Source organism: Euleptes europaea, chromosome 3 (genome assembly GCF_029931775.1).
Source record: "Euleptes europaea isolate rEulEur1 chromosome 3, rEulEur1.hap1, whole genome shotgun sequence".
NCBI lineage: Eukaryota > Metazoa > Chordata > Lepidosauria > Squamata > Sphaerodactylidae > Euleptes > Euleptes europaea.
Window position 1 is genome coordinate 32,779,201 of NC_079314.1, and position 27,399 is coordinate 32,806,599.

The window sequence follows — 27,399 nt, forward strand, 5'->3', positions numbered from 1 at the left end:
GCAGGAAAAGAGGAAGACCCAACAAGAGATGGATTGACTCAATAAAGGAAGCCACAGCCTTCAATTTGCAAGATCTGAGCAAGGCTGTCAAAGATAGGACATTTTGGAGGACTTTCATTCATAGGGTCACCATGAGTTGGAAGCGACTTGACGGCACTTAACACACACACACAAACCTATATACTTGCACCAAACTCTTGTGAAACAAAGATTCAGTGCCACAGCAGAGATATGAAGAGGGGGGAAAGAAAGATTCAAGGAGGGAAACTTTTTTCCTGTTTTAGAGCCTTTCCCTCCCAGTTCTTCCAACAAAAATATGGGAATTTTTGGGGAGCAATGAAAAAAACCCTACTATGAAATATTTTCTTATAGAATAAGTGAAATTCTTCTGAAGGCAGCGTTTTCCCCACTCAAAATGTATAGCATGCATAAAAAAAGTCTATTCCCAATCTTTCCACTGGAAAAATTGTGGAAACCACTGAAAAAAACTGCATTTGCAACCAGACAAGCTTTTACTCCAAAATGTGTAGTATAAGTTTTTTAAAAAAAACTAAGACAAGTCTACCCCATTAGACAATTTTTATGCATACTGTACACAGGCAACATTTTCATTTTTTAGTTTAGATGTAAATAATTTTGGGGACAATATGCTCTAATGTATCTAATGATAATACATTATTGAACAGCTCAGTGTTTTCAGTGTTATGAAGTTTCCAAACACAATGGTAGTCCTATTGTGACTACATGACAGTGTTTCTGTCCAAAGAATACTTTCCTTTGGTTTCTACAGAATTCATTTTCTACCTTCTGCTACCTCTCAGATGGCAAAAATTAGGATCTGCGCGCTACAGCAGCATAGAATGCAGGTGTCTGCAACTCTCAGGTATCCAGCATACCTGCAAGTTTTCTTACATAAAACAAAGACACGCTTTTAAATTTCCTAAATATGCAGTTAGTACATGCAAAGTTATTTACGATGTATTCTATGTTGTTAAATCGGCAAAAGTAGTTTAGGTTTAATAGGAAAGTATTGCATACATTTTAATTTTCCTCAAAATTTGTTTCCCCCTCCCACCCCCTCCCCAAACAACTAAAGAAAAAAGGTGTTTTTCTGTGGCTTCAAACTTTTTTTTTGAGATTTTACAGCCACAGCCAAACCTAAGAGCACTGATAAAATGCAGTTACATTTCCACCCTCTCTTCCAAGCTCCTAGGATGAGAAGCCACCATAGAGAAATCGCAAGAGCGGTTTTTAAAAAAAAATGGACAGGATCAGCTTTGAGTGGTAACAGGAATCTTTATTAAAGGCTTTCTTCAGGCGTATGTTTAGTTGACATACGATGTACACACGCACATTTATGTACACTCTTGCACAACTCACAGAGCATCACCAAGCGCTTGAACCAATAAATTAAAAAAAAAAGTCAAGTGTTGTTTCATGTTGTTGTTTTTTAAATTGTAAGAAAATGCCACTTCCCCAGAGCCGCTTTAGGCAGCCGTCTGGGGAATTTAAAACAAAAGCTGACAAACGACACAGCCACCCCCCTTCCCATGTGGCCCTCAGCATGGTAGAGGGAAGGGCCCCTCAGTGTGCTTGTTCTCAGGAGGGGGGAGGCCTCACACTCGTGCCTCGATGCACTCCAACGCCGAGACGATCTCCTCTGGCCTGTGCGCCTCGGCTTGGGCGCACTGGCCAATGTGGGCACTTGGGCTCTCGGCACCTCTGGCATTGGGGGGACGCAGGCAGGCAGCAGTCTGGGGGCAGGGGGAATCACATTCATCCGAGGTAATGTCGGGCACGTCGTCCGACTGACTGTCGGAGCTCTCCAAGTCACTGCGGATGCTTTCGGGCTGCGCCAGAGTGATGTCCCAGGTCCTGCTGGCAGCGCAGTCCTTTGGCTCGCAGCTCTGAGGGCTGCACGGCTGTTCCTGCTCCTCCTCGGCTTCTTCCTCCTCGTTCTCGGCCATCTGAGTGTGAACGTGCAGAGAGTCCTCCGTGCTGCTCCCGCTAACCAGCTGATAATGGCTTGGCTTGGTTTCTATGTCAACCTGGATCTCCATGTTGTTACACTCTCTGTGGGGGAAAGGGCACCGTGTTAAATCACGGTTACCTTTGTTTCCAGAGCTGTCTAGTTTTTATTCAAAAATAGCTTCCTCATTCCAGCGGCTCTGGCAAGCGAACAATACAGCTATCACAACAATAAATCTGACTGTAAAGTAACATAATGTAGTGTGTTCTTTCCCACTGCATGCAAGACAGAGTCAAGCAGGCAAAAATAAGCACGTATTCTCTACTGTACTGCACATTTTAATTCTCCCCCTTTAAAAGACTCCCTGCATATGGAAAGCTACTGTGCCAGGGAAAAGCCAAGGTGAGCTCCTTCTCCCCAACACACTAGCTTTTTAGGTGCAGGGAGTGGTTTCGTTAACACACAGGGAACAGAACTTCAACCTACACATGAAATTTAGGAAGGATAGCCCCTTGTGTTTTGTGTATCAGATTTAACAGAGATTTCCTCCAAAGACAGAGAGGGGTGCACGTGTATAATCACCAAAAAAAAAAAAAAAAAAAAAAAAAGGCTAACCCCAAAGATATTTGTAAATACAATTTCAATTTAGCCTCCTGAAGACTCCTCAGTGAATTTTGAATCTGCTATAAAATTAGCTCTCAGTTCTTCCCCTAGCCTTCTTAAGAATGAACATGTATGTTGGAGCACAAAATGCTATAGACTTTCAAAGGAACATTTATATCAGAGATCAAACCGGCACCATCCTGCTTTACTCCAAACACTACACACATACATATCAGTCTTTCAACACTGCTAATTGGAATGTCTTCAAACCAAAGGAAGAAGATCCCACAGGTCATTTATGCATGGGTACTTGAAGTCACATTCGCCCCCTGTCTGACTTGGTTGTTCCTTGGAGTTCTGCATGTGTTTTCCATCCATTAGAAATGACCTTGCTGCCAGCCCTCGCAATCTCCGGGTCTTCCCATTCCTGTTAACCCGACTTTTCCCTTTCCCCCGAGCTCAGCCCGGCTGAAATCTCTGTGCAGAAGGCAAAGCACGGGCCACAGGAAGACTGGCATCTCTCACAGCCAATCACAAAGCACCGTGTAAAGAGGTAGGGATTCAAACGCTTCCTGCTTCATGGGGGCTCTTTTTGAGCAAAACAAAGGCTTTTCAAAACCAAAGTTTGTATTTCTCCCCCCCCTTTTTTTTCAGATTGCTACGTTTCTTTGTTTTTTGTTTTAAAAATGCTTTTTTATGCAGCAATTGGGTTTTGGGGTGGGGAATCTTCTCTCACTGTGAGCACTGCGAAGTAAGCCAGTTACAAAGCAGCATTTAAAGGGGAGGGACTTGATTTGAGCTTGGAGACAGCTTGGTGCAGAGATTCCCAACTAGAAAGTGTGAGTCTATCCAGCAATGAACCTCAGTTAAAACTCCCATGCATTAATGACCACAGTTACAAACCAGCTATCAAGAACATCTCCCTATATGCCCTTGCACAAATGAACTTGAAGTGATTTCAGAAAAGATGCAGGTGAATAGCTATTCTACACACCGTTATGCTTTTCACTATCTACCCCATAACCATAAGGGCAGGTAACCGCTGCAGTATAGAAACACATTCTCCTTTTCTCTGTAAGGAAAGAGCTGGAACTCAGTTGTGTTTAGTGTCTAATAGAAACAATTCGCCACATGTAGGTTTACTGACACTTTCCAGTTGAAAATGAATAATAAAAAGTTAGTAGTTACAAAAAAAAAGTCAAATTAGCAGGGTGTCAGAAGCCCACACAAAATATCCATGGCTAGAGCCACCCACATTCACAGCTTCCAATTCATCAAGCTGTCCTAGAGCGTCCATTACAAGCCACATTCTCTTTCCCTCCAGCTGCAGCGAAAACAAAAACGGGAAGGCTCTTTCTCCAAAGGACAGTTCACCAAGGAACGAAGCTTATGTGCACTCTGCATTTCTGTGCCAAGACCAGAACCCCAAGTGAGGAACTCTCTTCAGAGACCAACTGGGAGTCTGTAAATAGAGGTAAGATGGATCAACATACCTGTCCTGGGGATTGTAAGAACTAATGATGGATCCTGCCATGGCGCGGGTGCTGGCGTTGTCACTAATGGCTCCGAGGCTAACCGAGTCCTTAGGGAAGATCTCTTTCTGCACATCAGCCTGCACTTCCAGTCTGAGCAAAAGAAGAGAATTAACCGAAGGGGGCTCATTAGGCTGATGCAATTTTCCCCCAAGTCTGCACAGAGTCATTAAAGCCATCAAGACAATGAGCCCCTCCAGATAGGGCATTTAATGGCCCAGTTTTAAGCAACAGGTTTTACACCACACTTGACTTCATTTCACTGGAACGCTTGGCTTTGCAGGTTTTTTTCTCCTGAACAGGGTTGTTGTCCATTCCCATGACTCATATGGTCATGCATACAATGATTCCAGTCACAGTTGGGCAGTGGTTTGCAAATTGGGGGAGCTGATTATACAGCTGCCTGCCTGAGGCTGGTTCAGTGGAAGATGGTGTGCTATATAAACGTAAGATTCAGATTATCTCAATTCTGTACTGATCTGGAATTAGACAGCAAGTCAAACAAGGACAAGACATTGAACTCACCATGAGGATTTCTTGACTGGTGGAGATAAGGTATTCAGTGTGAGGATTACACCTCCCACTTGTTCTATAGTCAGGGCTACACAAATTCTTGCATTGTTTACCAGTTGAAGTAGGAGGCAGTTCCTCGATTCATGGCTTGCAACAGCATACAAGAGGGGGAAAATCTAATGTAGTTTTTTTTTTTTTTACAGCTAGGGACTAAAGTTGATGTGGAGCAGCATGGAGTAAAAGAGGATGAAGAGAGCACCCCCAGGAGAGCTACCCTTTGCTAAGGCACCCTTATTTTTGCTAAATCCCCAGTAGTCCATGGCAAAAGAAGATTGGATGGGAAAGGATACTTTCCGTTCCACCAATAAGAAAAAAACTTCGTGGCAAATATTTCACTCTCCATCAGTGGAGGAGAGTATCCTTGTGAGGAATGTTCAACAGTTGAGTCATCCCAGGCAGGAAGTTACAAGGGAGACTACTGAGGCACTCACCCACCTACTGCTGATTCAGTGGAGGCACAGGCGTCTATGCTTACAATGCCTCACAAATGACGATGACCAGGTGACACCACCCTCAAATTCTTCTAGGGGGCCATTAAAATAAAAGTGGCAGAGGTTGCCATGCTCTTGATGGAACTTGGAACTGAATTTTGTGAATGAGGAAATGCATGCTTTAAACCATCTCCCCATGGCGGCTTCTGATACATTCTTTGCCACAGCTGAGGGACTGAATTAAGCTACAACGACAAAGGTATGGGAGACTACAAGTGAGAATGAGGTAAACACACAAGTCCAGGTTGTGCATTCTTGGGGTGGGAGGGCCACAGACAAATGAGGAAAAAACCATCCCTTGATTTCTATGGAAGGATGCATTTACTTTCAAAGAGAACATGGGGTCAAGCCCAAAGAATTGCGGAGTTGTTGTGGAAGAACACCTTCCTTGTGGATAATGCACTTAGTTTTAAAATGTCTTTTGGTCAAATAATGGCTACAAGGAAAGCCACTTTCAGAGAAAAGATTCCAATGGGGATGTGTTTGAGCAGTTCAAAAGGTTCTTTGTGAAGAACATGGTGTACTTTGTGAAGGCTCCATGTGGGGAAGTGGTGAGTAGTGGGAGGATCGATGACAGAAGCCCTCTTAAGGAAATGCTTAATGTGAGTCTGGGAGGAAAGTTGTGGGTCTGTCTTTCCCAAGAGAATACAGTCACTTTCCTTCTCTTGGTAAGAGCATAAACCCCACATGAGGCTGTTCTGTAAAGTCTAGTGTCACTCCATCTCCTGCCAAGGAAAAATCAATGAATTTCCATCACCACTACCTAGTGAATACTCTCCACCTCATCTGTATGCTTAACAGCCAGGGAGTATCCGTCCGTCTGTCTCCCTTGGTAGATCAAATAATCAATTCACTAGGGCCCCCCTGGAGGTATGAGTTTTCTGAAAACCAGGAGGAACCCTTCAGGTTTACAGAAAAACAGATCTGGAGATAAAAGCCCCCCGCAAAGTAACAGAGATGTCTGAACATGCAATGACACTGGAAAAAGAAAGAACTCCAGGTGGTATGTGGGGTTGCCTAAGCAACTTAAAATGGCATCCATAAGGGAATGACAAAAAGAAGGGAGAATGGGGGGAGGGATAAGGAGAGCTGACAAGAGTAATGGGGAGAAAAGCAGAGACAAAAGCAGTGTGTAGGGCAAACCAAATGAGTGCGGTAATATCGGAGCCAGAAAAGAAACAGTGCAGGGAGGGGAAAACAGGAGGGAAGAGGAAAAACAAATCCACGCATGTGGGGGGGAAGTGGACAGTGAGATTTCCCATACCCTCATAAGTCCTTTCCAGGCCCTTCTCTTGTATATGTGCCCGATTCGGCACGCGTAGCCCTCTCTGCCGGCACGCACGAGGGACGGGGCGAGGAACCGGCAAGCCGACAGCCAGGAGAAGACGGGGCGCAGAGATGCGGCGGAGCGCTGCTGCACCGCAGCTGTAGCCCCGCTGCCCAGCTGAGAGTCGGGCGGGCCCGCGCTGGGCGTGGTCAGAGGACTTGGCTGGGGGCATGAGGAGGAGGGCAGGAGAAGACGGGGTGCAGAGACGCAGCGGTGCCCCGCCGCCCCCCAGCTGTAGCCCCACCCCCCAGCTGAGTGTCGGCCTGGAGAGGGCCAGGCTCGCATTCCCCGCCGCCCCCCCTCTCCCGTGCGATCCTGGCCCCGGAAAGGGTCAGGCTCACATTCCCCACCGCCGCCCCCTCCCAGGCACAGTCAGGCTGCCGCTTTCTTCTCCTCCCCCCATGCAGGCCAGGTCTACTCATTGGTTTCTATGCGCATAGAAACCAATGGGTAGACCTGGTCTCCTGGGGGGGGGGGCGGGCAGTCTCAGTCAGGAGGCCAGGTCTACTGCCATGCAAACCAATGGGTAGACCTGGCCTCCGTGGGGGGGAAAGACCCATCTCCATCCGGAGGCCAAGTCTACCCATTGGTTTGCATGACAGTAGACCTGGCCTCCCAACTGAGACTCCCATGGAGGCCAAGTCTACCCATTGGTATAGAAACCAATGGGTAGACCTGGCCTCCGTGAGGGGGAAGCTTCCCAATGGGGACTCCCCCACCTGGACAGCCCGGAGCAGTTCAAAGCCCCCCCCCTTCACCGCACAGCTGTTGGCACTTTGCGATAAATAAGTGGATTTTGGGTTGCAGTTTGGGCACTCTGTCTCTAAAAGGTTCGGCATCACTGTCCTAGAGGCCAGTAGAGTGTGTATGACCACTTGGAAGTAGCTGAAAGCCACTACTTCTTTTAGCCTCTAGGTGGAGAGGTACAGCCAGTACAAATTAGGATATAGCTGGGACTGTTTAGGAGCATGCTGTGAGCAGAATGGATTATACAGGATGGGCAACTAGATCTGAAAGCCAGGGCTATGAAGACAATGTCAGTTCTCTGTGGATCTTCTTCACAGTCACTGTGACTAGAAGAGGCCATGTGGCAATCTGTTCAGTGTAGGGACGAAAAGTACTTCCAGCTGGAGGAATCAAGATCTAAGTCTTCCTTGCCAGTTCACACACACATGTGTGCGTGGTGTTTTTTGTTTGTTTTCCATTCAACTGTCTGTTAGGAATAGAATGCATTCTCTCCCCAGCTTGTGCTGGAAGGCAAGGAAGACTTAACACAGTCCTGGGCTCCAGTTTCTGTTGTGGCGAGCTTTGTTGGGACCTCTAACCCCAACTTACCATAGTGAGGCAGGGAATGTTCTATCTGGAAAGGCATCTGTTATGATTGTACCCTGTGTGTATCTGTGAAGCATTTTCCTGTCCCCAGGCTGAGGTCCGCAACCTATCACTGGACAAACTGGCAGACTTCCCAGGAGGGTGGGAATTTTGTAGGAAGTTGTTGGGGTAAATTTGCCCTGAAAAAGGGGAAATGTCCACTGGAAAGGCAGGAGTGTAGCACACCCACAAGATGGTATCTAAGCAGGATATCATGAGACCCTGGCCAGTAACAGATCCACAGAGGCTGTGCTGCCTAAGGAATGGCTTCTTGCCATTTGTTTTTCTTGCCAGTGAAAGATGCCAAGATGGGTTATTGTCTGAGATGGGGAGAGGCAGTTTTTCTGGTGGTTTACCAAGAAATGATGTTCCTCTAAACAGAGGATTGCGTTCTGGATGTCCTAGCATCCCTGTGAGTAAGATGGAGTAAGGAGAATGAGGCTGTCCTAATAGGGAAATACATGGATTTCCTGGGGGCAACGATGGGTCCCCCAGGATGACCATGACTGCGGTGAAGACTCATGGGGCCTTACTGCGGCCCATTTATGTAAGATGTCTGTATAATTTAATGTGGCTGGGTTGGTGGGGTTGACATCCTTCAGCAGGAGAGAGATAAAAGCACTTCTGCCTGGGACCAGGGAAGCTGGAACTCAGTGGGCAGGCTCTAGCAAGGTTGTTAGTCTATGCCTGCCATGGCTCTACTTCCCTTCACAGCTTCCCACGGTGACTCCTGCCACCCCTCTGGAAGCCATCCCCATTGAGTCTGAAGCAGCCAGGACAAGCCATGAAGCAGCTGCAGAGAGAGCGGCTGTCCATTTCAAAGTTTTCTTCAGAATTAGCCAGCTTCTCCCTCCAGCTGGCTAAGACTGGGGTATAAGGGAGAAAGAACCCATTAAGACCCAAAGAAAAAGAGCTGATGGAGCAGTAAGGGCACAGACTAGAGAGCTGCCTCCAGCTGAAATCAGAAAATGATGCGAGAACTCATGCAGCCCTGCCTGTAGACCAAATGGGAGGTGTAACCCTCAAGGACACCCTCTGCTGCCACTGAAGAAAAAAAAATCCTATTTGGTTACAGCTCATGCAGCTTAACCTTGATACCCTCCACAAAGCCAGAACAGAGGGCATTTCAAAATGACAACCACCTTGAGGACTGTGTAAGAAAAGCCAAGGCAACATTCTACTTGTGAGAGACGCAAACCCCATGACAATGTGCGTGTGCACACTTCGTGACTGGAGTTACGCTTGCTTACCGGCTGTATTTTCCTTTCCCGCCCAACAGCACTCCACCGCTCAAGGTGCCTCCCGAGAGGGCAGCGAAGCTGGCTGTCTCACTGTAGTTGCCCTGCATGACACTGAGGCCGTCGGTAGGGCTTCCACTGGTGCTCAGCACACTCGTAAGGCCTTCAATGCTGCTCTCCCCAATGCTGGGATTCTTCAGAGCTCTCCAAGCATCTGCCACTAGACCAGGGAAAACAAATAAAGGAAACAATGTGACCAAGGGTGACCGAGACCACCTTACCCGCCAGCTTGAAGTACACACTAAAAAATATGCCACTGAAACTGCTGATTTAGAGTCACTCTTCGAGCAGGTGAGGGTGGGGAAGAAAGAGTATCACCTGCAGATGCAACTAAAGGTAGAGGGAAGGTCCTTCTCTCTGTCCAGGTTGTATTATATTTCTTTCAAAGAGTGACTGAAGTATATGTATATGTTTAAGACTTCAGTTTCTAAAACAGTTGGTGGTTTCAAAATAGTAATATTTTAATAATAATAAATCTTTATTGCCCATTGACAGCGTCTTAAGCATTCATAATATAGAGAAACAAAGAAATGAACAGTTTTACAGCTTTAAAATAAACACAATTAATAAAAGGGAATATTTTAAAGATCTGAGCAGCAAACAGAAATACTCCCATACAAAAGGGCATGTAGGGCATAGTATCAGGTGGAGGTGGAGATTTTCCTTGTATAATCTAACGTACTTGCCACCACAGTTTTTTAGTCCTCCCAAGCTTGCCATAAAGGACTGGGATCAAAGCATGGCCCCACTTGTTTTCTTTACCTGTAATTGGCCCATCATCTTCATCAAACTCTATTTTAACTCCCTTCCCGTTGGCTGTGCTAACTCCACAGCCGCCGCCACGGCACAATGAAATTGGCACAACTCCGTAGACATATGCCAACATAATAGGGACTCCAATACCTGGGAAAATAGGACAATTTTATTATTATTAATCCAATGAACCAAGAAAGCTTCTTTGAAATAGAGCACTGCACAGACTGCAGTATAAAGTTTTTTATCCAAGAATTGCATTATGAACCCTTTGTGGAAGACATTCAACCCTTCGGTCACGGCCAGCTGGACCACAGGGCACAGGTCAAGTTTATGTTGCAAAGCATAACATACCTTAAGGAAGAACAGTCAGGTAGGTACAGCACATAATGGCCTCAGCTCAAGGTATTCACAAGAGAGACTGATTGCTAGTCTGCCACTAAAGCCCATTATATTTTTTTCATCTGCGCAAACAGATTCCGCATCTGAACACAGCCTCTAAGGAAGCTTCTAAGAGTTCTAGTCGGGAAGTTGGCATTCCTTTTTGCACAAATGCACAGATTTGTCCCACTTAGGCATGCCTCGAAGGTAGCATGACCATATTCCTGCCTTTTTTTCTTCTGGCCACAGGGGGGGAAAGAATAGAAATAAACTGAAAACACCAGTGGTTTCCTAAGGCGAGTAGTATGACTGCACTCAAAGAAACCAGTTAGAGGTAAGCAACCTGTCTTTATTCTTTGTTTTCTGTGCAGTCTCACAATTGGGAGACTAGTAAGCCTAATGTTCCTGGACACTCTGGAGAGCACTTCTAAATGTGAACCCAGGATAGATTTTCAAAAAGGCATAATGATCAATGTGGACGTGATGACTGGCACCAACGGCAACCAATAAAGACACACGCCAGAAATATGCCACTGAGAGTTAGTCGCTCAACATTAGGCTGCGGTAGGGGACAGAACAGATGATAATTTTATACCATGGCTAAGGTGAAAACAGGAAACGGCCTCCAGAAAAAACAGTCCAATTGAAAGAGCTTGGGGGGGAAAGTCCAATTGAAAGAGCTCGGAAAAAGTGGGTCATAAAGCGAGACTGTTTACTTGCCCTAACGGCAGCTACAAAGGCAATGAGAAAAGCCAATTTTGAGTGAGAGGAGTCTCTGATCACAAGTGGCCAAAGGGTGCGCCCATGAACTGGGCAAGGACGCAATGGGAGAAAAAATCTGTGCTGGTGTAGAAGCTTTAACAGCAGGATTTAGATTAGCAGGATTCTTCCAGAAATGACTTGTTCAGATTTGACACATACAGAGCTCATCTAAAGCAAGATTATCCACTGTATTAAGGTTATGGCGCTATTAAGGTGTAGCTTATTCAGCTGGATAACAGAATAACTGTGGAACAGAATTTTCTGACCCTGCTGTGCAGTTTTCTCTGTTCATTGTTGGTTGGAGTCCAATTAGAGGAGATTGGTTTCTTCCCTAATGCATCTCTCATATCCAAGAAGGTTCCAGAATTGCCCCCTAAAATAGACTCAATTGACTCAAGAGTGTTTTTCAAAGTGAAGAGATGCCAATAGCGGTTGTGGTGGTAGATGTGAGGTCACACTTAAAACTGGATGCAAGGATGTAATTATAGGTGTATGAACAAAGATGAGGATGTCCTAGTAAGAACTGACACAGGAAGATTATAGAGACTGGTACCAATGCAAGAAAGAAAGTAGTAAGAGCTGGACATAGTTACTGCAGCAGAAGAAACTGTTATAGTGGGCAGGCAGGGCTGTCATACACCGAACACCCTGCTACTGGACTCATTAGAATGCAGAGAGTGAAGGCATGGATTCAGCAAAAAGCAGTGGAACAAACAAAGGTGAATGACAAAGTGGTCAGACAGAAAGCAAACTGTATGACTTGGGTGCAAATCAAATGAGGAAACAGGTTCACAGAACTGGGATGATGTATGTCTTATGTACAGTTGGGATTGGACCCTGAATGAGTGGCATCAGTTTCCCCTACCAATTCAGAGCAGAAAACCTAAACAACAGGATGGGCACTACACACAGACATGGAAACTGTTTGAGGCACAGCAGCATAAATTCAGGTGGAGTCCAGACTGCACCAGACTGCCTGCAACCCGTACAGTGGAACAGACCAATAGAACAAGGATCTGAAGGGCTCCAGAAGTAGAGACCAAAAGTTAGAGCCACAGTAAGTGCAACGACAGACCCTGAAGGTTTATTTACTGATGCCCTTTCAATATCATATTTCTTTTGCAGCTCTGAGGGATGTGGATACAATGGAATGAAAGGGCTTCACTCCCCATCACAATCTTCAGACTGCTCGATGGGGCGCTGAATGGCCAACTTAGATTTCAGGTCCAGAGCAGGACCTCCAGAAGCCACCCTAGCATTGCAATTAGAAGATAGTGAAGCTAGAGCAAAGGTTGACTGTAGAGGTCTCAGCAAAGCCTGGACATGGCCACCTACTGAAACAACAGAGAAGGCTGAGTCCAAGGCCTGTTTCCAAATCAAGACACACAGCTTGGATAAATAGCTCCTAGAAGCCTATTTGTATTCTTTCCCCTAAGCAAATATGGCAGCAATTATGTCTTTATAATATAGAAACTATACCTTCACAACAAATACTTTAAAAAAATCTAACCCAGTGCACTGACAAGAAGCAGAGTAAAGTAGAGCAAGAAACCTAATCCCACGGAAAAATAAAAGCACTGTCATTACAACGTTAACTGAACAGAGAGAAACCCAGCTATTACAAAGGAGACCACACAAGCTCAGTGAAACCAGACTCGCAGAAAAGCCCTCAGTGATTCTGCTTTTTGTGGTGGGGTCAGTTAAGATCAGAGCAGGGAGGTGTTTGCCCCATCCCACAGATGCTCTCTCCAGGAACAGAACTGAACTGTGGGGGTAGAACAGACACCGTGAAGAATTATTTCATGCTAAATATCAATATAATTCAATCCCAATTCATGTAAACATCACAGGGGTTTGGGGGAGGGACTGCAGCATTTTAGGCCACTGTCAGACTGAAGTGGTAACCAAAAAATACAGACCAAATCAGCTTACCTACGCTGACAGCAGCAATGACAGGAGATGCAATGACAGACAAGGTTACACCTCCTGTGATAGCCAGGTTCCTCTTGTGCTGGGAGGTTTTCTTTCCCTCGTACCTGCTGTGGATCTACCATAAACACAACACACAATTTAATCAGGAAACAAATGCACCTCTGAAGAGCTCACAGCATATAAGACGTCTCCAGGAAGGGGGCAAAGGGCTGGAGTGCTATGACAATGTACAGCCTCCCTGCCCACAGCTGCTCAACTTGGTAGAAATCAGGAGCAATCAGCAAGTGCTGGATGTCCTCAGAAAAGTGTGCAAAACTAGATGAAGTTGTTCTTCTACCAACAAATGATATGCTTGCAAAGCTATACGAAACACTGGACCTGTCCAACGGAACCATCATCAGTCTCTGCTGATCAGCTAATGTAAATAGAAGACTTTTCCCTTCATCCACTGGGGTGGTTTCGCAAGTTCCCAAAAAGGACATTTCAGCATTGTAACCTGCCACAACACATATAGCTCTTATGCTTACCTTTCTCCCAACATAAACGGGGATGCCAATGACCATGGCTGGAATGGCAATGCCGGCAATGAGAGAAATGCCCACTGGGGCTCCAATCAATGTTCCCAGCTGCCAAAGAATCTTCTTTTTACGACTCCACGGCTTCTTGCCCCAGAATGTACAGCCAGAAGGACTACAAGAGAATTTATATTTAGCCCTTAGAAGGATGCAACAGAAGGTGGAAAGGGAGATGTATGCTTACAAAGATTCTATAAAAAACCCTTTCCCCTAGCAGCTAAGATTTTAACTGCACCAACTTAGTAGCTATTGAAAGACAGTCCACAGTCCAATTTTGTTCTTCTCTCAAGACTCAATCTCCAAATTGGAAGTAGGGAAAGCTCACTATTCTTGCTGTTATATTGCACCCACACCACAAAGGTTAAACCACGCTTGGAGTGGTGTGGGTTTGAGGCCACAAGCAAGCAGGAATGCACACAGCCCCCAGTAAGGCAGGGCAGGTTGACAGCATTTAGCTCTCCTACTTACCTGAGGTAATGCAAATCTGAAATCTCCTTCATGCACAGCCAACAGAATTCACAGCCACACACTGCACAGGTCATGTGATTACAGCTGCCATCATTCATCTTGATGATGTAAGCACTGCAACGCGGACATGGCTTGATATCATCTGCTGTGAGGGGGAAAAGGAAGCCAGTCAATCTTTTGCACATCTAAACTGAAAACTAACGATGAACTGCCAGTCTTACTCCTCAAAACCATCTTCAAATGAATTGAAAAACTGCTTCAAATGGCAGCAAAATAGGTCACGACCCCATTTGTTTCAATACAACTCAGCTTCAATCACTAAACACACAGAATACCCAAAGCCTTAGAACAGTGCATATCCAGTTATTTTCACACTTTTTAAACAGTGTGGACAAGACTACACTGCCAAACAGTACCAAAACAGACTGTTCTTTTTAAGTAAACAAATCTTAAAATGAAGCTTGATTTGGATTTCCCAAGATTTTGTTGTGCTTTGAGATACATGAGCTTTGAAGTTCACTTGAAACAACCATCTGTCACTTTTAAAAGGCATTTTTCAGCTTTACTCTTTGGAGGAGATGGGTGTGTGGACACAATAAACTTAAATATACATGATGATATATTAATGTCTGCTAGGAAGGAGATTTTCAGGTAGCTATACCAGTTTATGACCGCAATTACTAATACACTTGGCGCCTCATTCATAAATCATATTTCTTGTTTGCCAAGACTGATCTGATATCCCTCTCAAAGACTGTTAATACCAGCAACAACAGAAAATTGAGGTCTACTAAGAGACTGCGTAGATAAAGATTTTTATAGCACAGCAGTAGTTGTACCAACATGGAAGGTACAGATACAATGTGTTTTGTTTCTAAAAACGTCTACCCTTTTCATACTGTTCCTGTTAGCAGCAGAGGATAGGACTCACAACAATGGGTTTAAATTGCAGGCAGAAAAGTACCAGCTGGATATTAGGAAAAAATCTTTACAGTAAGAGTTGTTCGACAGTAGAATCAACTACCTAGGGAGGAGGTGAGCTCCCCCTCACTGGCAGTCTTTAAGCAGAGGCTGGACAAACACTTGTCAGGGATGCTTTAGGCTGATGCAGCATTAAACAGGGGGTTGGGACTAGATGGCCTGTATGGCCCCTTCCAACTCTATGATTCTAGAAACAGGGCTTGAAATATTATGGGCTCTTAGCCTAGAAAAATGACATGTTAATTGCCTGCAATTTTTACAGACATTCCTGATATTGTATTTGTATCCTGAATGGAGACAGAACTTTTTTTAGAACCAACCAAGAGTCATAAACAGCAGAAGGCTAGTAACTGCTAGGCTGTATTAGTCCAAACACAAGCAAACAACTAAACTTGGGTCCAAATAGGTAAACACTTTTTCAAACGTAAGCTGACAGTAAGATGGTAGTTCACTAGAAACCCCCTACCACACTGTGGCCCACACAAAAAACATGGCACGTTTCTTAGGAAGAACTGGAGGAGGGCCTGTTACTCAGTGGAAGAGCATATTTTGGCATGCAGAAGATCTCCGGTTCAATCCCCGACATGTCCAGTTAAAAGGACCAGGAAGTAGGTGGTGTGAAAGACCTCTGCCTGAGATCCTGGACAGCTACTGCTGGTCCGAGTAGACAATACTGCCCTTGATGGACTGATGGTCTGATTCAGTATAAGGCAGCTTCATGTGTGTTCAAGAGGTGCCAGTGACCACTCCTACTGACCTGGCTACTAATGGGAAATGGCTACAAGGTTAGGGACAGGGCTTGGATGCAGAATGTGGGAACAAGCATATAGACAGAAATCCCAGCAGAACAAATGCCCCTGGATTTCCAGTTTGATTTGGGAAATTCGTCGATGTCCATCTGATCTGCTGGCTGAGTGGGGCCAGATCTGCTCCCAGCAGCAAAATGAGAAAAAGGTGATGGGTAGGGCTGGCTGTGATTAGTGGTAACACTGAAAACTTTCTAGCATCAGGGAATTCTGTCAGGCACTTGTATTTCCAGCAATGTATTAAGAGTTTGAAAATGTTATAAAAAAATACTGTTCGCACTTTAATTGGAACCTTTAGCTGTGAAGACGTCTTCGAACCATTTATAAGCCGTGGTATCCAAAAACTCTTTTAAAGCGATGTTTTTCATAACATTTTCAAACTCTTAATACACCGCTAGGAATACAAACTGCGGTAACCCCACTGTTGTACACTGTCACACTCCATCTATCCTCCCAAAGGATGTTTGTCTGTTACTACCTTGGTCATCCACTCTGACACCAGGCAAAGTATGTCCTGCTTCCCTAGGCCCTTGGGGCATGCGCGGCTTCCTCCCTTGCCAAGCACTACAGTTCTTACTGATCCATTGCCTTTGCTTTATTACTGTTTTTATACTGATATTTGAACATGCTGTAAACTTCCTTAAATATCCCATTGAGGCAGAAAAGTGGTATACAATGTTAAAAATAAATGTGTACCTGGTCCAGATTCTTGTCCATAACTGAGGCCTGACGTGTGCTTCGTCCGTACTCTCAGAGTCTGTGCCCTTTGTTGACGAGCCATGTCGCATGTTTGGTTTGGGTGCCATATCTGTTTGCAATGATAGCAGAACTCAGTCTGACAGCCTTCTCTCTCACATGTCAGTTTGGGGCAGCTGGCACATCCGTAAGCAATAACGGCGTAACTGAGGAAAAAGTAAATGGCAGTTCAGAGACCTCTTCAAAACTGAGAGACAATTCTGGACAGTGAAGTACATCTACATAGCTCATCCTTTTGTCCACTAGCTGCTCAATTCAACAGCAATACACTCTGAGATCTATCTGTAAATGCAAGTAAAATCTTTGGTGCAGTACACATCTACAACCTGATCTGAGTAATAATTAATATTTAACCAAAACAAAATGCTTTAGACAGAGTTTGTACTTGGAAGACAGCAGCAGCCCTTCATCACAACTGGTAGATTAAACTAATTTTATTAGAGTTGTACATGGAAAATTAGAGTTGTACATGGATTCCTTGTACAAGGAATCACTCAATGACTAGGCACTGGAGGCCTAGTCACATAAATAGAGGTCATTGAAATTTGCAGCAGAATAAGTACAAATTGACTAGACTTTATTCCTTTTGAAAATCCTCAAAACCTGGAAGCAAAGAGCAATTTGACCCGATAAATAAATTAAAGTCTTGTTTTGAGTTTGTAAGCCCAAGCATGCAACTTTGTGGGTCTATACAGGCCAAGAGATGACCTGTGCCCTTTTAAGGACAGCACATATTTAAGCAACTTTGTTCTAGCCCAGGAACAGAGGGAAACCGGAAACATTCCTGAACCTTTCCTTAGATTAACAAAGCACAAGATATGCTTGGGACTACAAAAAATGTTGTTTTTCAAGCAAGGTCATCAAAGTAGTTTACAACATTGTGAAACAAGGCATTAACATCACCTCTCCTCCTTTCTAACATCTTAGCCCTTGCTGTGAGGAATGATTTTGTAGTGGATCAACCTCCAGGATCTTAAACCCAATTAAAGAAAACTTACACCATTACCTTTCCAGACAAAATATTATTCCCAAACATCTGGGCCATTTACTGTATCTCATGTGCCAAAACTGTGGCTGAATCAGATGTGACCAGCCTACTGAAGAGTTGCCTAGCTGTGCTATCTACTAAGTGACTACTTCTCCTTTCAAGAAAAGGAAATAGAAGGAAAGCAAAGTCTTACAGCCCATTCCTGAGCTGGTGGCTGGAGGCAGTGTAGCTGTGCTACCTCCAAAGGAGGATTCAGGCCCCCCACCAAAGGTAGAAAGCTGCCCTTACTTGCAAGCCCCATGGAACCGCTCCATAGCATTCCATGGGGTTAAAGGTAAAGGTAAAGGTCCCCTGTGCAAGCACCGGTCATTCCTGACCCATGGGGTGACGTCACATCCCGACATTTCCAAGGCAGACTTTGTTTGCGGGGTGGTTTGCCAGTGCCTTCCCCAGTCATCTTCCCTTTACCCCCAGCAAGCTGGGTACTCATTTGACCGACCTCGGAAGGATGGAAGGCTGAGTCAACCTTGAGCCGGCTACCCGAAACCGACTTCTGTCGGGATCGAACTCAGGTCGTGAGCAGTTTTTGACTGCAGTACTGCAGCTTAACACTCTGCGCCACGGGGCTCATGGGGTTACACCACCTAAAAAGGTGGCGTAGGTGCAAATAAGAGCGAGGTGGCGTTCCCAGCCTGAAAGGGGGTTATAAGGAGGCCGCCTAAAGGCGCCCCCGGAACATCCCCCAGGACCACACTGCTGCGACAGCACTGGGAGGCTGGCTTCCACACCCCAAAGCTGTCGACTGTGCCAGTTGCAGTGGCGCAAGTGGCCTGGGCACCAGCACAGGCCCCTGCGTGCCTCCAAACGACAGTCACCCGCTCAGATCATGAATGGGCTGTAAATTCTTCTTCTTGTCCGATACTGCTGATCATTATATTCCTTAAAACTGAGCATCTAATGTTTATCTTTACAGGAAAGAAAGGCTAACCTTTCATGTACTTCCTGGTATTTATTAAAATTGTGTTTTTGTCATATCAGAACACTGAGGGTGTGTGAAACAGATCTCAGAGCAGTGTGGTCATCTGAACTGTTTAATATATACCCAAAGAATGACTATTCCAAAAATCCCATCTAAAATAACACTGCTAAAATCAGCTAGATACAAGAAACACAAAAAGAAGTCTTGCAGTACCTTAAAAAGTAACAAATGTATTGTAAGTGTTCAAGGATTCTGCACAGAAACATCAGGCTACCCATGTGTTGGCATATCTGTCTGCCAACTGAGGAATCCCTTCATATACGGTATCTGACAAAGTAGACTCTCTCCCCCAAAGATGCCTTTTTTTTTTGTGCTGTAAGAGACTATTATACAACTACCCCTCTGGAACCAGGTACAATAGAGACATACTGTCTTACTCTGTGGGACCAACACCTACCAACATGTGAAAATCAGATTTCTGTTATTGCTAGTCTTTCCCTATACAGAAGCTTAGCCTAATTTCTTATTCTTTACATTTAAGCCTAGCTAAGCTTTACAGTCTTTTCTATACTCTGGTTACCTATAATGTGTCTTCTATAGCAGCACACCATCAAAGCTGAACAAGAAAGTATTGTACAGCCCCAAACAGTTTGCTGCCTCTTCTTAACATATATTACTGTTCTGTCTTTGTTATATTCCCCCAAACAGTTAAGCTTAACATTTTCAAAAAAAGTGTGTGTGTGGGAACCTTGCCACTGATTTTTTTTTACATAGCTGGGGAGAAAAGATACGTTGAGACTAGAGCACAGCTACTTTGAGAAGCAAAGCAGGTTCCTTTAATAACCGTCCCAGTTATACCATCAGGTAAGAGAAGCTGGCTTTTGGACTTGTTCTCCAAGTATATTAAATATATGGCAATTACAAAAAAACTGGGAAAAGATAAAGATGTGTGTGAATACCAGAAGAAAATATTTCAGCTGGATGTCAAAGTGATGCTTGATAAAATCAGGATTATATTACTATATGGATGAGCTCGAACTGGCAATGCTGAACAATAACACAGGAGAGCAACCTTGCAGAACATGGGTAGTCTGAATGAATACTAGATTTCTCTATGGGCAACAGAAGGCGAATATTCCACACATACTTCATCCTTCTGTTTTTTAATTCCAGCTTCATATGTAGTAGCACAAGAACAGATAGTTCACATGATTCATATCCTGCAAGAGCTGAAACAACTCCATCTTGCCCGAGTGCAACACAATTACTAAGTGCAAGAATCACCAGGTAGAAATATGAAAATGGCGACACAATATGCATATCCATTGCACTGTTCTGTATTTCTAGTATTCAAGAATGCCTGGCCCCTGCAGAGAAGCAAGGTGCCATAACAGGTATTAACTCTAACCTCCTCTCAGCAAAGAGAAAGTTCTAAATTCCTGCCAAGGTACTGCAGCTCAAGACCCATCATCACTTGAAAATACTACTCAGTCAGCAGAGAAACACAACTATACCCTGCAAAATCTGAGTTTTCCAACCCTGAGCATTTCTACTTTCTTACGAATACTACAACTGTCCTCTTACAATTATAGTTATGATTATACAAAAGTATGCCCTATGAACAATTCAGAAACAGCATGCCCAGAAATGGTTTCAAATTATCAGGGGCACACTATTTACTAGTAATTTATTAGCATTGTATCTAATTTGCTTAATTTATTCTCATTACAGGTTTTTGATTTCTAGATAGCACCTCTCCTAGCCAGAAGCAACAATGTCTATTTCTGATGGTAAAACTTGCTGTGTGCAAACAACTGCTGTCTACACTGCTTTTTTGTAAGCCTAATAATCTCTTAACAGGTGGGAAAGAAAACTATGTCTGTCCAGCACATAGATAACACCAGCTCTTATAATCAGAGCTGCTGCTAGGGAGAGGAACCCTTTCTGGCCAAATGATCCAATCATTATCTGGAAGACAACTGTTGCTGAACTACAAGTATTGTGTGTCACAACCAGATTTAAAAGGACAGCTGACAGCAGCAAGCTCACTGACATGGTATTAATGACATCCCTTTTAGCCTTTAAGAAACAGAAACCCAGCAATGAATTCTCAAATTTAATCTGTTTTAATCCTCACAAAATCTGCCTCTGAACTCAGACTCTCCACAATACTATAAGGTTTCAAAAGGCTGAGTACTTGGACTGAACTACATCCATTTCACCTGTTCCCCCACTCTCCACCAGCCATTTCTTGCTAAGGGCCAGACTGCAAGAGTAGATGTTTGCCTCTTTTTGCAAACTCCAGATGAGAGAATAGAATCCTTGTTGCTGCTTCCCTGCTCTCAGTTACAAAGCTGCCTACCCTCCTTTCACTTCTACAGAAAGAGTGACAGGTGAATATATGTCCCCACCTCATTTCTGCTCGGCTTTAATTTAATTCTGCCAACACAATGAATTGTTTAAATGTTCTGAATTTCCCCCCAAGCCTGTAGGAAAAAATACAAAGCAACAAATACCAGACAGCAGCATGAACTACAATAAAAGGGTAGTTCCATATCTGTATGCAGATCTGACTGTGCACCAGAAAACCAGCATTACCATGGAAACACACACGTGTTATGTCTGCAGTTTACTTCCCTATGCAGCATAGCTAAGCTTGCCAATTTATGGGTGGGATTCAGAAGCTATCAAAATGCCGAATGCCAAGTTTCTTGGATTGTTTTTGCAGCCATTTCACAATGAATCTGATCTATGAAAACCAACAGGACAAAGGTGTCAGAAAAGCAAAAAAGGAGGCCCATGCATCTAACTGGAACATCTTCACTCAGAAAGACTACGAGCAGCCCTCCCCTCCCATGCCAGGTCGCACACACTCCTAACATTGTTTCAAGTGATCCTCTGTAGATGTTGAAGTTAGTAACCTGAACACCCTTAAATTCCCCACCCATCAGTTAGTTCCAAAGTATTCTACATACCTCAAAACCAAATTGGCACCTATTGTTCACACAAGTGATAGGTAAAACTACAGTTAGACCTGTGCCATTAATTAATCCATGTTATTCTAACTGTTACAACTGCAAAAAGCCTGAAATGGACCAAGATATGCGAAATGAAATGTTTTCCTGCCTCCTGGTTTTCAGTCATTTAAAGTCTTACTTCACTTTAAATTAGTCTCTGCACATGAAGGATGGATCCTTTAAAAAAATAATCCTAAATTCCAACAGGAGCCTGTGGGAATCACGAACCACAATCCTGCCAATAAAGCATTAATTTAAAAGAAACTGCAAATGTTTGTTGCTGGGTGATTTGTGGGATCATCGTAGCTGGCCTCCCTGTTCCACCTTCTGCTTATCCCACCTTCTCACTTGACTGTGTGGGTACCAGTACTATTTGTGAAAGGCGCCTTCGGGATCTTGGTTTTAATCTGTGAAATGTTTAGGCTTTATTATAGATTTTAATTATAGTTATTATGTATTATGATGTACTGTGTTTTAAATTAAATTTTGTCTGTTTCTGTTTGGATGTAAATAAATAAATTGCTGGATTTCCTACATTATTTCATAGATATAAGGTGATTGTAATGGCCTTTGGCTATAGACAATAAATCTGTACTACCTACCTTTACCTACCATAGACATAAGGCCGTGTTGTTCTAACTGGTTTTTGTTTTACACCCCATCTAATGCCTTGCACCAGTTTAACAGGGGAACAAATAGATGACAACCAGATTCTAGCTGATTTACAGTGCACTCCTAAACAAAGTTACCATCCTTCAAAGTCCATTGAAGTCAGTGGGCTTAGAAGAATCAACTCTCCATAGGATTCTGTCAGTAAAGCAGAAAAGATTCTGTACAGTATTTAGTGGAACTAGAAAGTATGTGGTGGGACTGCCTACGTTCAGGTTAGGTTCTGCCCTAATACCTTGGGGCCATTACAACACCAACATCAAACACATGATTTTTCATGAGACAACATAACTTTCAGTTTAATGGACTCTAAATGTCAGTATGTTTGACAAAAATCTACAAAGCCTTTCCCAGCACTGACAGTCACTGCAATCCCCCCCCCACCCGAGATATTTTGCACTGCTTACTACATTAGCACGCACAATGTGCTTTAATCAGCATATTCTTTAGGCAAATGCTGAGGAACCAATGGATAGTTCAAAGAGACCTCTCCAACAGTCTTAATATTATGTCAGATTTGAGTCCAGTAGCACTTCAGAGACCAACAAGAGCTTCAGGGCATAAACTTTCAAGAGTCAAAGCTCCACTCATCAGATTAACTTTGAAGAGGCTGGCATCACAGAAAACAGAAGTGAAAGTAAAAGACTCTTTGGTGATCTAAAATCCCATTTTGATTATGTCAAGGGCTAGACAATTTCTGTTACTCAACTAGTTGCTGAATCATAGCAATTCAACATTATCTCCCCCCATTACCATATACATTCTGGTATGCCAGGAGTTTCATGTCAGTTTTCAGTTATGGGAGAAGTCAGCATGCAGTTTCCCCTGAAATGGGATGATCCAGTTCTGCTAAACCTTTTACCAGCACACAGGCCTGGGAAAGACCCACCATTCCTGGCCTTTTTAGAAACAGGAACTTCTGAGAACACCCACATAAAATTGGGTTCCAAGAATTCTGTTTTACGCATTTCTGGGACAGTTTTACATCTAAGCTCCCTAGATGTATCTTCCAAAGATCAAACCTTCGAAGTCCATTCCAACTGCACACAGCCATGTATTTATTGACAGAGTTCTCAGGAAAATAACACAACTGATTCCTATAATTAAGAGGCCAAGAAGGACTAGGTGTTTGTTCTGTATTACTCAGAGACGGGGTATATTCAACCCTTCATTTCAAGGGAATTATTTTGAGTCGATATGAATTATTCTCAGTTAAGGCTTTTCTAAACCACACACCTCACCTTTCTTCCCCTCTTGGTAAAGATGGGCCCATCTGACACCTATTAGGGAGGATTGCCCAACTGTCTCATATCTCACTTCCATATCATAGAGATCTCTCAAGCTCTTGTCTACCCATGCTGTAACTGTTCCATGTTAGTAATTTTCTTCTTTGAACAGTACAAACCGATCCCAAAGTAAGGACAAACATGTGTAAAATGTAGTCAGTTTTATGAGCTCTTTCCAAGTGGGCACAACTGACAAACCACTTTTCCTCCATTTACACAGAGTGGTAGTTTTAAGCAAATGTTATTTTCTCTAAAGAACAAGCTGCATGCAAGTATGCCACATGTTTTTCCTCTGTTAAATTACTGGTCTCACATACAACCAGAAAGAGGGCAGCCCATACTGCCAAATCCTGGAAAGTGCACGTCCCTCCTGAAATAAAGGTTTAGATTATAAACCCACAAGGTGTTTTTGTTTTTTAAATTCTGTGTTTTTAAAATTCTGTATGGTTTCAAGTACATCTTAGAGAGTCTAAAAATATTACACGAAACTTTCATTTTCACTTTTATTCAAACTCATTCCCTTTCAATATTTATTAACCACCATGAAGCCCACAAAGCTGTTTTTAAAGGAAGTTGAGAATTCTTTTTCGTCATGGGGGCAAGGAAGAGATACCTGAGCACATTCATTCACACTGAGAATTAGTGCTGGATACTGCCTTCCTGTTGTACAGTATGTGATGGATCAGCAGTGACAGACTTAACTTACTGCTAGAAAATTCAGCTACTTCACCATCTCCCTATAACTGCTTGAAAAAGAACACGTGAACAGCCTGGGGAGAAAAATTAGATACAGCACACCTTTCAAAGAAGCATTCTCCATATTCCCCTTGTTTAATACAAGGGTATAGAGAATGACCACTGCTTTTCTTTTTAACAAGGAGACAAAGCAATAATAGCAGTTAACTTTTCCAACAAAGCAGCAGTGTGGAAAGTCATGAAATATTAAACTTCTCCCTAAAGCCCTCCTCTCCCATGAAGACGTTGGTTTAATCCCTCCTTATCCCTGATTTTAAAAGGCTCATGATTGTGAAACTGCATTTGTTGCTTTTAGTCACCCCTTTTTGGCTTTCAATCATCTTTCTCTGCTCAACTGTAAGTTGTAAACTCTTGAGGGCAGGGACTAGTGTTATGTTTACTTTACCCTGTAATATACAAAGCTGGAATAGTGTGTAGACGGGAGCAGAAAACACAATAGTGCTTCCTACAGCATAGCATGGATGTCACATACACACATTAAAAAAATATCCTCCTTTTTAGCCAAAATTGCCTCTCTTAATAGATGATAGGGCTATAAATAGCCAATGCGAACATCATCAAAACTTGAATATTCCTTAGCAAGTGCAAAGCAGATTGGGACTCTCCACTGGAGCTTCAAAGTTCATGCACATACAAGTAGGAACCCTGACTGGGTCATGTGCACCTATGCAAGTATTACGCTAACCATATTGTGTAAAGCTGCCCAAGAGCACAAGCAGGTCAACCTCAGTTCCCATTTCAGGAGTGCTTAACAAGAGCCACATGCAAGTTGTTATTATCTCAGTCCCATTTGTAAAATGGGCATGATAACACTGGCCTGCCTCACATGGTTTTATACAGATTGCTGATGGGCAAATACGTGTGATGTGCTTTGAATACTCAGAAAGGGACATATAAAGTGCCAATACTACTATGCAAAAGCAATTTCACAATGGAAGTTAGAGCAAGAACAAGCTAGTAGTGTTTGAAAAAATAGACATGAATTCATCTTTGGATACACGCATCACATCTAAGCAGAGACAGTAATTTTTACTCTAGCTGGCTGTGTGTGTGGGTGCATCTTTGCCTTGTTTTGATACACACTCCGTTGCAAATGCCCCAGGTTTGACTCTCCTTTCTGCCAAGTATTCACGAGCTAGCCATATTATCATTAGCTCATCCACTAGAGAATACTTCTTGAAACATTAACCCCACTTAAGATCCTGCCTGAGCAGTTAGCCAAGAGAGGCATCTCAAAGACACTGAAAGCTACAGCAGAGCTACAAATTTGTCTCTATGCCGAACCCGCTAGGCAGCCTTCACAAAAGGGCTCCTCAGTTGCGGGGGATAGGGGTAAGCGGCCTGCCTTGCGGGGCTGTCGTGAGGCCCACCCGGTCAAGCGCCTCTCACCCGCAGTCCAGGGCCCGGGCACTACCTGCAGTCCACACGCATCACATCTAAGAAGAGAGAGTAAGCACCATGTCCCCTAAAAATATATTTTTATACTAGCTGGCTGTGTGCCCGGGTGCATCTCTGCCTTGTTTTGATACACACTCCGATGCAAATGCCAGAGCCCCAGGTTCGACTCTCCTCTCTGCCAAGTATTCACGAGCTAGCCATACTATCATTAGCTCATCCAGTAGCGAATACTTCTTGAAACATTGACCCCACTCAAGATCCTGCCTGAGCCGTGAGCTAAGAGGGGCACCCAAAGACCCCGAGAGCCACAGCGGAGCTACAAATGTGCCTCTGTGCCGAACCCGCACAAGGGCTCCTCGGTCGCAGGGGAACTGGGGGTAAGCGGCCTGCCTCGCGGGGCCGTCGTGAGGCCCACCCCGCCCAAGCGCCTCTCACCCGCAGTCCGGGGCCGGGCACCAGCGGCAGTCCGGGTCGGCGGCCAGGCAGCGCCGGAGCATGAACTCCTCATACTTGGCGACGAGGTGGGGCGAGTCCCACAGGAGGAGGCGGATGTCGGCCGGGTTGAGGCGCTCGCTGCACTCGGGGCAGCTGATGTTGACCCGCGACTCGGTGATCTCGATGCGCAGGTACTGGCGGAGGCACGAGCGGCACGAGCGGTGCGGGCACGAGAGGAGGCGCGGCGCGTTGCCCGCCGGCTGCCGCACCAGGCACAGCGGGCACTCCAGCTCCGAGGGGGATGACGACGACGACGAGGAGGACGGGGACGGCGGCGACGGGGAGCCCGGGCCCTCCTCGCAGGCCCCGGCACACGCGGCGGCGGCGCTTCCCTCCCCGTCGCCCAGGACGGTGGGCGTCGGAGGCGGAAGGAGCGCGGGCGAGGGCAGGTCTGGCACGACCGCCGCCGCACTCTTCTCCTCCGCCGCCGCCGCCGCCGCCTTGGCCTGAGGCGGCTCCGGCTTGGCCTTGGCGCGGCGGCGGCGGACCCCTCCCCCGGAGGCCGACGACGAAGCGGCCGAGGCGGCGGCCGAGAAGACGCTTTGGAAGCTGAGCAGGCGGCGGCGGCCTCGGCTGCCTACTCCGCCGCCGCCGCTGCTGCTACCTCCGCCGCCGCCGCCTCGCACCGAGCCGGTCTTCGGGCATTTGGACGGCGGGGCGGCCGCGTGAACGGAGGTCGAGCGCGGCGACTCCGAGTCCTTCTCCGAGCCCATCGCGGCGGGGCGGCGGCGTCGCCCGCTCCGCCTCTGAGGTAAAATGCGCGAGGAGGGGAAGGGAGGCACAGAAGGACACGGGCGCGCGTGCGCGGACGGTTGGCCGCTCACCCAACCGACCCACTGACTGACTACGGAGGTAACCTAACAGCCCTCCCAGGCGCCCCGCGCGCGGCTGCGCAGGCGCAACGCGGCCGACGCCCCCTCGTTTCTCCCTTGCCAGTCCTTTCGCAACGCGCATGCTTCGCGGGGAGGAGAAAGAGGAGGTGGAAAGGCAATGGGAGCGAGAGCAATGAGCTTGCATGCGGTCACGCTATGTGGATGACTATGACGCTTCTCGGCGCATACGATACGTGCTCGGTCTAATGCATGCATATGATGAGACATCCCTTGAGCTTGCGTGTCTGTGCATGCATGCATGTAAACGGGTTTCCTTACACGAGTAGCTGCGCACACGTGTGAAGGGGGGGAAGCACTCACAGTGCAATCTTAAAAGAATTACATCCTTTTAAGTCAATTG

The 27,399-nt window shown here is 45.1% G+C and overlaps 1 protein-coding gene across 1 annotated transcript; it reads right to left on the reverse strand.

The window, feature by feature from the left end:
- Nucleotides 1-1,582: 1,582 nt before the first annotated feature.
- On the reverse strand, nucleotides 1,583-26,881 carry RNF19B (ring finger protein 19B). Its single transcript, XM_056847118.1, has 9 exons — nucleotides 26,107-26,881; nucleotides 16,519-16,724; nucleotides 14,036-14,180; nucleotides 13,520-13,682; nucleotides 12,993-13,107; nucleotides 9,927-10,067; nucleotides 9,117-9,324; nucleotides 4,066-4,197; nucleotides 1,583-2,073 (listed from the first exon to the last, which is right to left on the reverse strand). Exons 1-9 carry the CDS (start codon nucleotides 26,877-26,879, stop codon nucleotides 1,617-1,619), a joined length of 2,340 nt encoding a protein of 779 aa, XP_056703096.1. The 5' UTR covers nucleotides 26,880-26,881; the 3' UTR covers nucleotides 1,583-1,616.
- Between the last annotated feature and the right edge of the window lie 518 nt (nucleotides 26,882-27,399).

What these genes read in the sequence shown, in the direction of transcription:
- RNF19B (XM_056847118.1), bottom strand. Translation starts at nt 26,879, where the DNA reads ATGGGCTCGGAGAAGGACTCGGAGTCGCCGCGCTCGACCTCCGTTCAC. An exon ending in GGGAAAGGAAAATACAGCCG is followed by an intron (nt 4,198 to 9,116) that starts GTAAGCAAGCGT and finishes TCTTTTGCTCAG; the next exon opens with ACTGGAAGTGCAGGCTGATG. An exon ending in TCTTACAATCCCCAGGACAG is followed by an intron (nt 2,074 to 4,065) that starts GTATGTTGATCC and finishes TTTCCCCCACAG; the next exon opens with AGAGTGTAACAACATGGAGA.